The sequence below is a fragment of the Ipomoea nil genome, unplaced genomic scaffold (genome assembly GCF_001879475.1).
Source record: "Ipomoea nil cultivar Tokyo-kokei standard unplaced genomic scaffold, Asagao_1.1 scaffold2805, whole genome shotgun sequence".
Lineage (NCBI taxonomy): Eukaryota > Viridiplantae > Streptophyta > Magnoliopsida > Solanales > Convolvulaceae > Ipomoea > Ipomoea nil.
The window spans coordinates 565463-582762 of record NW_017619233.1 but is presented as its reverse complement, the minus strand read 5'-3'; the positions used below and the strand labels follow the sequence as shown (position 1 = coordinate 582762).

At 33.5% G+C, this 17300-nt stretch overlaps 1 protein-coding gene across 3 annotated transcripts; it reads left to right on the top strand.

Moving 5' to 3' along the window:
• The first annotated feature begins 11393 nt into the window (after positions 1-11393).
• LOC109158240 (scarecrow-like protein 9) lies at positions 11394-14511 on the top strand. Of its 3 annotated transcripts, XM_019306133.1 has the most exons (3): positions 11394-11566; positions 11734-11773; positions 11863-14511. In XM_019306133.1, the coding sequence occupies exon 3, from the start codon at positions 11914-11916 to the stop codon at positions 14239-14241; it is 2328 nt and encodes a 775-aa protein (XP_019161678.1). In that variant the 5' UTR covers positions 11394-11566; positions 11734-11773; positions 11863-11913; the 3' UTR covers positions 14242-14511. The 3 variants fall into 3 exon arrangements, with proteins under 3 accessions (XP_019161678.1, XP_019161679.1, XP_019161677.1); XM_019306134.1 differs by lacking the exon at positions 11734-11773; XM_019306132.1 differs by having other exon boundaries at positions 11394-11773.
• Positions 14512-17300: the final 2789 nt, after the last annotated feature.

The following is a 17300-nucleotide window of genomic DNA, read 5'->3' as shown; positions in this document are numbered from 1 at the left end:
AATTATGTTACATGTAATATTTGTTCATATATACTCTCTTATGTACTTTTTCAACTTATTGAAATCCGACGAGTTAATACCGCTTCTACTGAGACTTGAACCCATGACCTCCTATTTGAGTGAGTCACTACATGCTTAACCCTAAGGTCTTTAAAATTGTATAAGATTTAGCAAAAGTAATTTTAAAATTTTAGTTTCTCTTATAAAAGTATAAATAAAATACTTCATCCTTTCACTTACCGACACAAAATTATTTTTTTTTTTTTATACTTATTAGTTATGTTTGAATCAGTTGATTCTACGTATCATAATGTTAAAAAAATTTCACCAAGTAATTAAATACAGAAAGGTAATACAATAGTAACATATCAAAGTAATTAAGTGAATATTTAAAATGATTTTACAAAATTTAAATTTCATTTTTGTAAATTAATCGAATCTAAACTACTCTCACAACGATTATTAAAAAAACGAATGCAGGAATAATCATAAATTTTTATTTTTTATTTTTTTGCATAAAATGAAGATGGAAGAGTTTAAAAAGTAGTTTCACGTTTATGAGACCAAATTGATGACGATGTCTGGTTAACATTATTCTTAAAAGGTTGAATCCTCAACTCCAAGGGCCTTCACACTTTGACTCAACAGATTATTTGGGAGGATGAAAATTATGGTAACTCAGTTGAACCACTGAGACTAGATCTTTGCTTACTGTGTACAAAGAACCTCTCACTTTGAGAGGTTGCTCGCACACTGCTGCTGGTGAGACTCGATCTCTGATCATTCATCCCAAACTTCACCTCTATGACCAACTGAGCTGCCCATGCAGGCAAAGGATGTAAATCATGGTAAATGAGCATCCTCATTTTGAGGGGTTACTCCTACACTGCAGCTGGTGAGACTGTTGGGAAAAATAGCTTAAAATTGCATGTTAAGTGGCTATTTTGTTGTACAATTATTAGTGGGGTCCACTTCCGATTTGTGTCGGATCAAATTGGATTTGTGTTCTTCGTAGTGAGACGAAGAGATTGATATATTGTACACTCAAAACGGATAATAGGTGAATGGGATATTGATTCTCAAAGTAGACCCATTTGAGTGGAAAAATGAAGGGAAGAAGTGAAGCTTTTGCCCCACATTGATTTGGGAAATGGATTTGCACCACTATTTGTACAAGAACTCTTTTAAAACTTATTGACATAAGCTTTTTATAACATAAAATTTAAAGTTCAACCAACTAAACTACTCAAATTATTTATATTTTCAACATAAATATAGATTTTATATAATATTTCATGCTATATATGTATACATATACATACATATATATATAGGGGTGGGGTGGGGGGAGTGGGGTCAGCTGTTGGGTTGGGCTTCCCTCCTATGTGGAAAATAGCTCATGTTTGGACCAAACATTTTTGTATTCACTATATATTTTTATTGAGCCCTAATTATTATTATTATTATTATTATTAATGTATAATAATAATAAGGGATTATGAAGGGTGGGAAACAAAGATACTTTTGGCATCTTGTGACCTTTCATGTACTTCATTCCCTATAAAAATGCTTAGGGATTTTGGATGCAAGATGGCCACTAGACACACACACACACACACATGATATTGATTCGGCAGTAGTGCAAGGCAGTAGAGAGCAGTGAAACAAAGCCAAGTTTCTTTTGGTTCTTTTTGTCTCCTTGGTCGGTCTTGTGAGGACATTCTCCACTACTTTTAGCGGCATGACGGCAACGTGTTCGGCAGGTTTTGTCACACGTTTGATGGATTTGTCGTGAGGTTTGTTGAGGTTCTTGGGTGCTTTATTCATCAATATTTTTTGGAGGTCAGCTTGTTTGTTCTAGACATCTTTTGGATAATCTCGTAGTATTTATATTCTTTTCATCTTGTTCGTGATGGTTGAATATTTTAAGTACGAGTTTGTATCATTTTAATGTCTGTGAAACATTATAGAAGTCTTTGGCCTAGATTTATTGTATTTGGATGATTTGTAGGGTGTTTGGCTCGGGTGGTAGCCAGCAACTTTGTACCCAAGATTTGTGATAGTGGAAACTTTGGTTGTGGTGGTCCCGTGGTTTTGGGGTTTTCCACGTAAATCTTGTGTCCTTTTCCGTTGTTATTTATTTTGGGCTATTGTGTTATCTCGTATTTATGGACCGTGTCGGGGTCTGTGATTTTCATTGTCACAGGAAGTGAGATTTTTCTCAACAGCAGCCCCCACTGCCCCCACACTGGGTCCGCCCCTGATAGCAAGAGTTTTTACAAGTATAACAAGTTCACATACTTACATGTTTTCCAGCTCCAAAAACCTCTGCTTATACTCCTTTCTTTAGCCAATTGTGTTCATCCCATTGCTCTAGTTCGCTGGATTCCTTGTTCGGGTGCTCAAACATTGAATCGTAGCACATTTTATCCTGAGAAACCTAAGTTACAATGCTCTTAGCACTTGTGGGAGGTAGCAAATAAGGTTTTAAGGAAAGAGTGATTCGCTCTGCTTGTGCTAACCACCTACACCAATCCGAACCGTACCTCTTCACCCTTTCCTTCCTAAATTTTCTATAAATAATAATCCTTATTTTGTACGATAATTATTGGGTTTTATCAACAAAATATTCAATAGAGACTCGATTCCGAGTTATTGTTCTTAAATATAGTGATCAATTGAGTTGTTCATGCGGGAATATATGGATAACATATTTTGATAAGTGATTGGTCGTAGGTTTCTTGGAGTGCATGCAGTGGCGGACCCAGGAATTTGTTTTAGCGGGGGCAAAATATTAAAGCAAAATTGATAATTAGAAAAAAAAATTGAAACACTTAAAAAGTATAGTCATAAATAATGTTGGATATAGAAAAATTATAAAACACATCAAAATATTATAAAAATATTCATAACAAAATATGAACATAATCAATTTGAATAAAAGATCCATTATAAATATCACATCTCATCTCATTATTAATATAAATGAAGATTATATTATTGTGTTGAAGTAATATGCACTATTAATAATAGTGAAAATGTAGTGTTAATAGTGAAAGCACATAGAGGGGATTTGAACCCTGGCACGCCTTCAAGCCAATCACGCGCTCAGCCAACTAGGCTAAGTCAAAGTTTGTGAACATTCTTCTACTTTTTAATACTTATACTAAAACTTGTATTATATATACACATATACATACAAAGGTTATATAAGGGGTGGAGGTAGAGTGAGTGGGGGCAGCTGGCCCCACTGCCCCCACTGTAGGTCCGCCACTGAGTGCATGTGCCACTGCACCCTACTGTTTTAGAATTTATTTATTTATTTAACCTTATTAATGTAAACTTTGTTTATACAAAGATGCTGCGGAGTGGTATCAGAGGCATTTGATTAGAACTTTAAATTTTAAAATTACAAAAGTATTGCAATTGTGCGCCATAAGAAACAAACGACAACGTTTGAATATATATTAAATATGTACGAGAATTCGTAAAAGCAATTACTCACTCACTAATATAAATAAATATATCGTACAACTATAATGGAACGTTTACCAATTATTCCTTGTATAACGAAAAGAAATATTATCTTTTGGTAATCATATTCCAGCAAAATATTAAAAATTAATTTATTGGTCAAAACTCAAAACTCTTGTAATCTAATGATGTTGGTTTATGACACCATATGTGAGAAGTCATATATATAGTGTTACTTGGTCAGCCAATATATATATATATATATATATATATATATATATATATATATATATATATATATATATATATATATATATATATATATGTATATGTGTATATGTATACGTGTATGTATTTGAACAGATACTACAATGTATTAGAGTTAGTAGCTTTCAAAAAAAAATAATAAGTTGTAAAAAAATTGATTAGAGCTGAACATAAAATAGCTACTGTAGTCATGTGGGATTTGTTTAGTTGGCTCAATTAATTACCATAAAGTCTTGCTTCAATGGCATTGTGGATTTGTGGGGATTCAAATCCCATTAAGAACTTTGGAGTCATTAGAAAACTTTGACCGATCAGAGATGATGAAGACCTCTTTGTGTGCAAAATGTATAGGCAATAGGTGGGAACTTAGGAATTGACAGGGCTATTCGCAATTTACATGGCTCTTAGGATTAAGGATGACAATCTTAGCTCAAAATCAAGGCAAATTATATCGTGCAACTATGCACCGCGCATCAAACGAGCGGTGACAGGGCTTAAATATTTTAGCTTGATAAACATGAAATTGGTAACTCTGGTGACTCAAACGAGCTAGATTAGCTTGAAATTTAGTGGGCTAACCTGATAGTCCAAGCCACTTAAGGCTATTATTTGTTACAGAAGTGATGTGGAACAAAATATATATGAAGTTTATATGTAAGCTCATCTTTAGTATTTTTAAAAATTAAGTTCTTAATAAATTTTTAATACTCCGTAATATATTAATACATTTATTACAAAATAAAATAATTTTATGAAAATAAATATTGAAACATAAAAAACGTAGTATAAATGCTATATTATAGCGTAAGTATATTAATTATTTGTAGTTGGAATTTCAAATTGGAGGTTTAGATTGATTGAATGATGTATACTATTATATTTATTAGTGCAAAGTGTTAGTTTACTAAAATTGAAAGTCTAGAATATTAATTTGAAAATTTTAAAAATTTTAGTTGAGTCAATTCAGTAAGCCTAACAGACGGAAGTTTTAAGGTTAATGCTAAGAATTCTGAACTCGGTCAAAAAAATTCGATTAGTTCTAACGAATAGGCCTAACTCGTAACTGAACAGACTGGCTCGATTGATATCTTAACAAAGATTCTGGCCCAAAATTGACCAGACAGCCTTGATTGACATTCCTAGTAAAGATTTTGAGAGCTTAGCTATCGTAAGTTAGAAAACTTAGTGCACTATAAAAAATAGCTGATGTAAAAATGTGTGACACAATATTAATCGCTGAGTCAACAATAAAAATTGATTGGAATATTGGTTAAGCAATTTGTGATATACTTCATCTAGTAACTATTCCGTATTAGATAAGGATTTTGAAAATTTAGAATTAATTTAGCGTAAACTGAAAATTTTAATTTTAATATATTAAAAAAAAAAAAAAAAAAGTTGATGTAAAATCGCGTGACACAATGCTAGCCGCCGAAGCTTCAGTTTGTGAAACCTACGGCAAAAGTCCGCGCCTTTCTCTCACCGTATCCCATTTATTTCCCTGTCCAGTGTCCACCTTGCACATAAAGTAAGCAGAACAAGCGTCGCTAGTGCACGTGGGTCACATGCACCGCACGTGATGTCACCTTTTCTACACACGTACACGTGTCACGCGCTCCCCCTCTCTCTCGCGTCAAGGGACATATCAGTAATTACCCCATAGTGGGGAAGAAGTGATCCATGGTGGCATGGTGTGACCGTGTGGAAACTTGAGTCTGTGACAAATTTTCCAAAAGCTGACCCAAACTTCCCTTTTTCGCAAATTTTTCTGTGTAACGGTTTTGTTTATTTTATTTAAAAGAATCAGCACCGTTCCGTCTAATTATTTATGTTTGTATGATATATTCAATTTTATTTTATATAAGGAAAATGACACTTTTTTTTTCTGAATTATATACTTATAGCATTGTTTTCTTCCTGAATTATTCATGTAAGCACATTAGCTCCCTCAATTATTCTAAAAGTGGTGAGTTTTCACCCTGACATATTAAATTGACATTTCTACTCTTAAAGTACACATTTTATTTATTTTTCTTCTTCAACAAATTATTGCATATACGTAGGGATGATCACGGTTCGATTCGAACTGAAACGGACACTATAGCAATCGAATTAAAAGTTTTCGATTATGATTCAGATCTAAAACCCAATATTTGGCTTTTAGTTTATTAAAATTATGAATCGAAAAAACTGGATCCTGAACCGTGAACCGGCTTCCGGATCCAGTTCGCGATTTTGAACCGTCTTTATTTTTTATTTTAAAATAGTATAAATTCAACAATAAATATATTTTATTTTTTTTCAGTTCAGAACATGAACCGCCGTTCCGGTTCGCGATTTTAATAAACTCTAAATATCTGGTTTCGATTCTAAATTGTAATTAGAATATTTCGGTTTGGTTGCTATAGTGTCTATTTGGTTTGAACCAAATTTTGGTCATGATTTGTTGGAGAAGAAAAATAAATATTTATTAAGGGTAAATATGTCTATTTATCATTTCAGGGGAAAAAACAGCCACTTGAATAATTCAGGGGGGAAAAGTGAGAAAAAAAAATGCTATTTTCCCTTTTATATATATACATTATAATTTTATTTCGTCACAACAAAATATCATTTTGTTTAAACTACAGTTTCATTTGACATTATACACTCAATATATGAGATCTGTTATTGAATTTCACTTTATACACACTACAGTATTATTACAACACTACTAAAGTATAATTCTAATTCAACTACGGTTTCATTGAACAATATACACTTAAATATGTGAAATTGTTATTCAGTTTCATTTTATATTAACTGTAGTTTTATTACAATACAACTAAAATATCATTTTTATATAACTACAGTTTCATTTGATAATATATACTCAATAAGTGAGACATGTTATTTAATTTCATTTTATACATGCCGTAGTTTCATTTCAGCACAACTAAAGTATCATTTCAATTCAACTACAGTTTCATTTGACAATATATACTCAATATATGAGACATGTTATTTAGTTTTATTTTATACATACTGTAATTTCATTTAAGCACAACTAAAGTATCATTTCAATTCAACTACAGTTTCATTTGATAATATATACTCAATATGTGAGACATATTATCTATTTTCATTTTAGATATATTGTAGTTTCATTTTATTTTGAGCACATCACAAATACGAGATTTTTGTTAGTTATTTTTAGACCATGGTCCACACAGTTGTATGGACCATTGTTCACCGTATAGCAATTGTCCCTTTCTGATAAGGAAAACTAAGTTGAAAAATAAAAAATAACTCCTTACTCCTTTTTTTTTTTTTTTAATACTACTGACTCTATTATAATGTAATATCCGTGTATAAAGAGTCAATACCCCCACTAGAGTTCAAACATATGACCTCCCGTTTAAAAAAGTCATAGAGATGCCATTAAACTACAAGCTATTTGACATCTCCTTAGTCCTTATTCCTTAATGTATAAAGAAATAAAACTATACAGAAAAAAAATGTTAAATTCGTCATTTAAGTCTAACAAACATGTGCTAAATACCTTGTGTTTAGATGGCACCTCTGTAGCTCCCCTTGAAGGAAGGTCATAAGATCGACCTCTGATGGTGATATATTGACTTTTTGGGCTGCAATAGATATCTAAGAGAGTATGAATTGCTAATTTACGGAATAGATTCATGTGTTTGGTTAAAATTGAGGTATGTAATATAATCATGTTTGGTTTAGAGTTATCTTTATATATATATATATATATATATATATATATATATATATATATATATATATATATATATATATATATATATATATATATATATATATATATATATATATAAATTTAAAAATTAAAATAAATAAATAAAATAACGGTATCATATATAATTACATGATTTTAAAATATTAACTAAAATTTTAAACTTGAGAAACAAAATTATTTTATATTCTAACATAACATAATAAAAATAAAAAATATAATAATAATAATAATAATAATAATAATAATAATAATAATAATAAGCTAACATAAAATATATATTTTTAAATAATTAGAATTAAAATGACAAAAAAAAAAGACAAAATGTATAAATATTCAAGGTTATCTTACATAACCTAAGAAATGGAAAAGAATCACATTCCTTTTAAAATCTTATGGGGAGGGGAATATTTCATTCTTTGGGAATGTTATATTCCTTGATAATATGAACCAAACATAGAAATGTTAGCTTTGGAATGTCACATTCCCTTGATTATGTTATATAACCTGAACCACACCCCCCCAATGCTTGTAGAATAACTCTTTTTTAGAGATTTTTCCCAAAATGGTCCCTCGACTATCGCTCATTCTCAATTTTACATTTCGACTTTTAATTGCACCCAATGTGGTCCCTTGACTTTTAAAAACTCCCCCAAATTGGTCCTCCGTTAGAAATTCCGTCTATTGAGTGTTAAAATGAAGGGCATTTTTGTCCGTTTACCTATTATATGCCTAATATACTCTGAAAAATAGTCGAGGGACCATTTTGGGAATAGTCGAGGGACCATTTTGGAAAAAATTCATTTATTTATTTCCATTTTTTTAAGACTATCATGTTAAAATTTCTATAGATTTTTTTTCTTACAAATATAAATAGTTTTTAAACTTTCTCTACAATTTTTTCCTTCTGTCTAAACATACAAAATTTTTCTCTATCCCTATCAAGTTTTACAATAAGTTTCATACTTTGGTAAACAAGTTTAACTTTCAAATTTAAGTTTATTTATATTCATATATAAAATACAAACAAACTTCAAAATGACAAGAACTTGTAATATTGAAAAATGATGAGGCTTTAGGTTTAGAATTGCTTGTTTTGTGCTAATTATTTTTGCATTTGGTTTATTTTACTTGTCCTTTAACACATAAAATTGATAGCCATAGTTGTAGACTCTCTTTAGCATGATGTACTTCTTGGTAGATAGGCATTTGGAAATGGTAGTTATGATTTGTACTAACTTTGGAATGAAACTAATGGCCTTGCAAGTTAAGTTAAGCCAACTTTTCAAAAATATTTTCTATGATTTTGTCATTGACCGAGAAGTGACGCGTACTTCTCAGTTCCAAGAAGTGCTAGAAGCATAGCGATTGATTGTAAAAATAATAATTTTATTTTCAAAGGCATACTGACCGAGAAATGAAGCGTACATTTTGGGTGTCTAAACTGATAAAAATAGTAATGTTATTTTTATTGGTAAAAATAATATTTAATGTGATACATAGTGATCGATTGTCTATTGAAGTTTGTGTGTGTGTGTGTGTGTGTGTGTGTGAACATAAAAAGTATATGAGTATTATATTTTTGAAACTTACGGAACTTATTGTAAAACTTGATAGGAATAGAGGGAAGTTGGTATGTTTATATAGAAGGAAAAAATTTGTAGAGAAAGTTTAAAATTTTGACTTTTGATTGTGAATTTTAACTATTTATATTTGTAAGAAAAAAAAAAATGTATAGAAATTTTAATTTGATAGTCTTAAAAAAATAGAAATAAACAAAAATGAAATAAATAAATGAGTTTTTCCCAAAATGATCCCTCGACTATTCCCAAAATGGTCCCTCGATTATTTTTCAGAGTATATTAGGCATATAATAGGTAAACGGACGAAAATGCCCTTCATTTTAACACTCAATAGACGGAATTTCTAACGGATGACCGATTTGGGGGAGTTTTTAAAAGTCAAGAGACCACATTGGGTGCAATTAAAAGTCGAAATGCAAAATTGAGAATGAGCTATAGTCAAGGGAACATTTTGGAAAAAAACTCATCTTTTTTAATTAGATCCCTTAAATCAATAAAATAATACAATTAGATCTAACATTATATACCAGGACTATGTGGTCTAATGGTACCCGGGTTGGACTTCCATTTGGAAGATTATGAGTTCGAGCCTTAGTGGAGGCGTTTATTGGTTTTTTGTGTTTCAGTAGGTTGAGAAAGTATATGAACAGATACTACAATGTAATAGAGCCAGTAACTTTCAAAAAAAAAAAAAAGATCTAACATTATATGTTCAGTATGTTACCATTGATGTAGTGAATTAACATGTAGTGTTCTAATGTTTATGTGGATACTAATTGAACATTTTTTTTTAATTTTAAAATTTTAATTAATTTATTTATTTTTAAAACAATTACCAACCATTGTGGTTGAATGACAAAATTACATGTTAATATACTAATATCTTTGTTAAAAAAATATGAATAAATAAGAGAAATTACATATTAGGACAAGAAACTTTAATAATGAAACTACATGTCAGTCATCTTTGTTAATGCTAACGTTCATTTATAATTCTAAAGTTTAACTATTTGTATTTAATAAAATTTATAATATAATTTTAAATAAATAAAATTTATTCTTTAAAATTAAGTTAAATATAAAAATAAATTATAAATACCTTGGAGTTAATTTTATTTTTTGTTCTAGATTTATAGGTGTCAATCTATTTTTAGTCCTTACTTTTAAAAACATCTCCATTTGGTCCTAATATTATTGTGGCATGACTATTTTTGGTCATCTGTCAACTAAATCGTTTAAATGACGTTAAATACCAAGACTTTTTTTTTTTTTTTTTGAAAATAAAGAAGCTAATTCATTAATCATAGGCTGAAACGTTTACAATAAAGATCGATGGAATGGTCAAACATTCCGTACAGTTAGACATAGAAACAACTTCCCTAGTAATGCTACAGAAACTTGATTCACAGATTTTTTCACAAATTTGAAGCGGAATTCTTTGGAGGAAATTAAAGCTTCTTTAATGATTTTGTCAAACGTACCCAAGACTGACTCTGGTTGAATAGTCTTACAGACTTACACACCACCTGAGTATCTGATCTATTTCCATTCTTCTATCCATTGACAATATCTCTATCGGGCTAAACTGCATATCATAGTTCAGATGAGTCTCTTTTTTATTGTCATATTTGTCACCCATCATGAGATTCACATACGCCATGACCAGTTTTATCGTTTCACGCTTTACGAAAAAAAACCTCAAGTAAATGAGAGGAAGAAACTCGTCAAAACAATGAGAGGAAAAAAACAGAAATTGCAAACAAAATAAAATCAGTAAAACAAAGCAAAGGGAAACAACAGTGCGAAAATAAGGAAATAACGACTGGTAGTGGTGGCAATGACAGAGAATGGAAGAGAAGACGGTGGAGGCAGGGAAAATAATAGTGAAGACGGACGCTATTTGCGGTGGAGATGACGGCAGGAGAAAACGATCGGACGCCGCCTTCGCTTGCTTCACGGAGATGGCGGTCGTATGGGAATTAGAGCAAATGAAAACCAGAGACGAGAGAGAATTAAAGTAGTTCTAAATGTTAATTCACCTTCTTTTTTTGTCCTAGATTTATATCTCATTTCACATTTAGTTATCTTATCATAAAAGGTAAAAAAAACATAAAAACATTACTGAATAATTAATTGCACACAAATCAAGAACCAAAAAAAAAAAAAAAGAGTTTTGATAGAAAATATTTTCTGCAACTTAAAAGGGCACAAACGTGACCATTTTGGTGTAAAGAAAATATAATGGTCGTCCATTTTGGTGTAATTCCCAATCACATCAATGAAAAAAGTCAAAAACCCCTTAACCGGTTAACTTTTTCAACGGCAGTGATAGGCTTTGCCCATGTTTCTTGAGGATTCATGAAGCTCATAAAGATTCAAACTTGAGCACTGAGCAGCGACTACTTACTTCCCCAGCTCAAACCCGCTTCCCAAGCCCCCCATATCTTACTCCAAGACTCCCTCCCTCTCTTCTTCTCTCTCCTCTCAGGTATCTTTCTTTCTCTATGCTCACCTTCTTTCTGGGATTTTCTTCAAGTTACTAGACTTTACACGGGACCCAACTTTCTGTTGAAAAAATGGCTACTTTTCTTTCACAAGTTCATGATTTATTGTGTGCCCTTTTAGTCTAATGGTGGATAATGTCTTGTCACCTAGTCTTTGGAGCTGTTCAAAGTTGAATCTTTACTCTCAGAAGGTGCTGCTCTAATTATTATTATTGTTATTATTCTTGAATCTATATTTGCATGTGTTTGTTCTGATTTAGAGCTCAAAATTGCTTTACAGATTCTGGGTTTGGACTGATTTCGATTGCCGGTTTTAGAATTGAATATTTGAATGGATCCAAGGCTATATGGGTTTTCGGGTTCTTGGAATGGAGTTGGGGTTGGGAGCCAATCCTTGCCCTTTTTCCCAGATCCTCCTGTTAGTAATAGATTCAATTTTGAAGATGTTTATCAAGATCGGGAACTGATTGATGGGCCTAGAACTGATAATTCATTGGGTGGGGGGCACAATTTTGAGGGTTCCCATGATCCTTTATCAAGAAATGTGGCATTGACTTCTAATCAGGATGATTACGAGGATGATGATTTCTCGGATGCGGATTTGAGGTATATAAACCAGATTCTCATGGAAGAAGAAATGGAGGACAAGACATATATGCTTCAAGAATCTTTGGAGCTTCAAGCTAAAGAAAGGTCATTCTATGAGGCGCTTGGTAAGAAGTACCCGCCCACGCCAGAACGAAATCCATCTCTGGTTCACCAAATCAGTTCGAGTCGAGGCGACTATGAAGCTGAGAATCACCAAATTTACATAACCAATAGCGGTCCGGGTCCGGGTAGCAGCTCGATAATTAACCAAAGTAATGGGAGTCTAGGTGAATATGAATCCGAGAATCATCACAATTACTACTACATAACGGGTAGCAACGAGGGGAGCAGTTATCTAATTGACCCCGGGTCGATCAACGTTACTGGTGATTACATTAGTCCTTATTTGCACGGTTTTTCGGTTCCTAATGGCTCCAACTCATCGGTTAGCTCCTCGAATAGTTTTAACAATAGAGTAGATGGCTTTGTTGAATCCCCGGTGAGCTCTTTTTGTATCCCTAATATATATAGCGAGAGCCAGCCTATCTGGAATTTCAAGAAGGGGGTTGAAGAAGGGAATAAATTTCTCCCGACTAACGATAAGTTGTTGGCAAGTTTTGATGCCAATCAATTGGTAACCGAGGAGCCAACACGAGAAACCAGTGAGAAGTCTCTAAGAGTGAGAAAGAATCCTCATAGAGAAGATTTGGAAGACCAGAGAAGTAGCAAGCAGGCTGCAATTTTTGCAGAATCGACAATCCGGTCCGAGGAATTTGACATAGTATTACTTCATAGCATGGGGAAGGGCGAGGAAGCTTTAGCAGCGTATCGTCAGAACTTGCAGAGTGCTATTGGGAAAAAAATACAGCAGAATGGGAACTCGAAAGGTCCCGGGGGAGGGAAGGGCCGTGGGAAAAAGCAGAACGGGAAACGAGATGTGATTGACTTGAGGACGCTTTTGATTACTTGTGCACAGGCCGTTGCTGCTGATGATCGTAGGGGTGCGAACGAACTCCTGAAACAGATCAGGCAGCATTCCTCGCCTTTCGGGGATGGGTCTCAGAGGTTGGCTAATTGCTTTGCAGATGGTCTCGAGGCTCGGTTAGCTGGGACGGGCAGCCAGATATATAAGGCCCTTGTCAACAAAAGAACATCGGCTTCTGATTATTTGAAGGCCTATCATTTATACCTTGCCTCGTGCCCTTTCAGGAAGATTTCGTGTTTCGCCTCGAACAAGACCACCATTATAAAATCTGCAAATTCTATGAGGGTTCATATCATAGATTTTGGCATCCTCTATGGCTTTCAATGGCCAACTCTTATTCAACGTATTGCTGACAGAGATGGTGGGCCACCTAAAGTTCGGATTACGGGCATCGAGTTTCCCCAACCTGGCTTCAGGCCAGCAGAAAGAATCGAGGAGACTGGGCGCCGTTTGGCTGATTATGCAAAGTCGTTTAACGTGCCATTCGAATACAATGCCATAGCAAAGAAATGGGAAACTATCACCCTCGAGGATCTTAAGCTTGACAAGGACGAATTTCTCGTTGTCAATTGCTTGTATCGATTCAAGAACTTGCATGACGAGACTGTGCTGGCTGAAGGGTCTAGAACTCTTGTTCTCAATCTTATAAGGAAGATAAATCCCGACATCTTCATCCATGGGATTGTCAATGGAGCCTATAGTGCCCCTTTCTTTGTAACTCGGTTCCGTGAGGCCCTGTTCCACTTCTCAGCTCTCTTCGATATGCTTGAAACCAACGTGCCTCGTGATATTCCAGAACGGATGTTAATCGAGAGAGAGATATTTGGAAGGGAAGCCTTGAATATCATGGCTTGTGAGGGCTGGGAGAGAGTTGAAAGGCCTGAGACATACAAGCAATGGCAAGTACGTAATCTGAGGGCGGGCTTCACTCAAATACCTTTCGCAAATCTAATCATGAACAAAGCAAGGGATAAGGTGAGAACAGGCTACCACAAAGACTTTGTGATCGATGAAGATGGCCAGTGGCTATTGCTCGGATGGAAAGGGAGAACGATTTACGCCATTTCTTGCTGGGTTCCTGTCTGAAAAACTCGAACCCGCCAAAGTTCCCCTCCACCATAGTTACAAGTACAATTTAGCGCCCAGAAGGTAACTATGCCAATATTCGGTCAAGTTCTATTTCTGTTGGTAATTATCTATTTAGCAGCTTTAAGAATCCATCTTGGACATGGATATAAATGGTCTGTTCTGGAGTATTTGTCTTCTCCATCTGTTGATTTCCCAAGATAGGGAAATAGAATTTTTGTCCAAATACTAATCAATCCAATCCCCCTTTAATAAATCTCTACTTAGTCACATCAGAACAGTTGAATTGATTCAGTCTTTAGCTTTTATTATACAATATATCTGTCATTGTGCTGAAACATTGACAATCATCTGAGGAGATTCCCATACTTATATGTCATGAAAACAACACATTCATTATTATTTTTTGAAGAACTTATATTAAACAAAGCATGAAGAACTAAAGGCATTGGCAAATAACCTGCATGGCATGTTGACTGCAAAACTAAATTAATTTTAATGTGCTTTGATATTTGTGATTGTTGGGCGGAGACTGGTAAAGAGCTAAGGCCAAGTGCAACACTCTGACTCTAAAAATTGGTCCTGTTTGGTAAAATAAGAGCGCCAATAACGCCTTCACTGAAACTCAAACTCACAACCTCCATATGGGAGTCCAAACCGGGTGCCATCTGAGTACAAGGTGCTTGGCAGCTTTTTGTAACAGCTTATTGCTCCTAAACACTAACATTCAAAAATCTGCTCAAAGCAGTTTTTTCAGTAAGCTTTTTGAGGAAGTCATTTTGTATATAATCAGCTATCAGCTAATTTACCAAACATCTTTCTACAATCTGCTAATGCTATCAACTAGTCAAATCCACTAACTCAATCAGCTAACCATCAGCTAACAACTATTTACCAAACACTCCAAAAATGTGTGATAGTATAAGGAAATAAAATCGCGCATTCGTATCAGCTATAACTTTTGGTATAGTGATAAACGCCTGATCTTAAAAGTGATCACGGTGAGAAACTCAACTACAAATTTACTGGTCACGTTGATTTTTCTCAAGGCATTGCATTAGGCTTTGTGCAGCGATGGATGTATTGGCAAGTAATGCAATTATAATGCAGGTGGTCCTTTGACACATTGACTAATTGTAAGATTCTCTGATTTTATTTCTCACCTAATGCTTTGGATCATGTCATAGAGATTAGAGAGCTGTTAGTTTTGTGGTTGTTATTGCATCATCAACTCTGTTGAGATTGTTATTATTCGGTAACATGGCATTATCACAACACTCACAATAAAATATCGAACACATTACCCATTAAAGCAGCTTTATTGCTATATGTCTAGCAGGGGGCAGTGTCTAGATGGGTGCTTCTCACATATGATTGGCCAAAGAACTTATGCATAGAAATTTCTTCACTGCTTCCTAGGCACGTGCTCGTACATCTTTTTTTTTTTTTTTTGCATCACCTTTTCTTTTGGTAATTCTTGACTACACTAGCAATCCAGCATTGATGCTATACACGTTGCCTCGGGCATAACTTTGAGCATCCATAATAGTGAAAATATTTTGTAGTTTTTGAAGAGTTTTTGTAAGTGTGATTAGAAAAGAGAAAATGGGATGGGAGAGAAAAAAAAGTAAAATTTATTTTTTAAAAAATAAAAATAAAAGGTGACTGACTGGCGCGCCTGACGCGACCGCTGGACGCAATGGTGAGTGGCTGTCACAATTGGAATAATTTTGTTGTGGGTCTCACATATCTGAAATAACTCAACCCTTGGCAGATGAACTCCAATCTTCTCTCTCCTACACTTCTTTCCTCCATGTAAGCACTCACTTTCTCAAAATCGTGTATAACCTTTGTATTATTCTCTGATGTAAATGCTCTTAGTGCTTGAAATATTGAGTGTGAGTGTAGTAATCCAGCAAATACTCTAAATTCGAATCATTAACGGCGGAGAATCTTGAGAAAATAAGAAAGCACTTAGGCCCTGCATCACTTAGACACATTCTGTAATTTATCTTCTTTCACAGTTCTCATGGCAGGGGGTGTGGGGCCCACAAGTTGACTATATTTTACTTTGAAAAATGCTACTCCCTCTATTTCATTTTATCTGTCTTACACTCTTATTATTAATTGGTTAAACACTTAAACCAACTCTTTCTTCTTTGTTTATTTTTATTAAAAGTTTTTTATAATTTTTAAATTTAATTTTTTGTGTCTAATAGTACTTTTAATGTAGTTTCTGAATATATAAAATTTTTCATACTAATTCTAAACTAATATTATGAGAAATTAAATTGTAATAACTGTAGTCAATTCCGTTAACCGAACCCAACATATAAAATGGAACGGAGGAAGTATTTTCCCATGATCTAGAGTCACTTTGTATCACTAGATCATAAGGTCATTGGCAACGTTATTAAGAGTTAATTAGATAAGCATTGTTGGCCCTTAAAGTTGGGGTTCAGCCTTTTGGAAGAATTAGATAAGCATTATTAAAAAAGGAGTATAATAATGCCTGGGTGACACGGGAAAAGTCTATTCACACTTGCATTCCCCACATTTTAATTGCAATTTCTTGTCATACCCAAGAATTCTTTTTATAATTTTATTTTGGGTGACGAGGGAAATTTATAACTATTATTGTACTGAGTAAATTTCTCTTTGTGACCCTAGTTAATAAAGGATTACAAGAAGGTAAATCGGTCTAAGTTGTTTATAGCTGATCATCTCAAATCAAAAGGATTGAAATTCGAATTTATGATTTTGTAGTTAGTTAGTTACACTTTGTATCTTTAGTTATCTTAGTTGGGAGTTTTTTGCACTTTTAGTCCCACGACTATAGTGGCACTGGCAGAGTTGATCCACGACTTTTGAACATTGCAATTTTAGTCCACGACTATTGATGTTTTTGCAAAAATGGTCCTTCCGGCCATTTTTCCGTCAAAATTTCACTGAAAAAAAAAATCTCTATTTTTAGCCGGGTTAAAATTGACATTTTACTTATCTCAAAAAATTAAAAGAAAAAAATTAATATTTGACTACATACAATATTACTGGGCTAC

Excerpts from the sequence above, each read along its gene's own strand:
- LOC109158240 (XM_019306134.1), top strand. The coding sequence starts at position 11,914 with ATGGATCCAAGGCTATATGGGTTTTCGGGTTCTTGGAATGGAGTTGGG.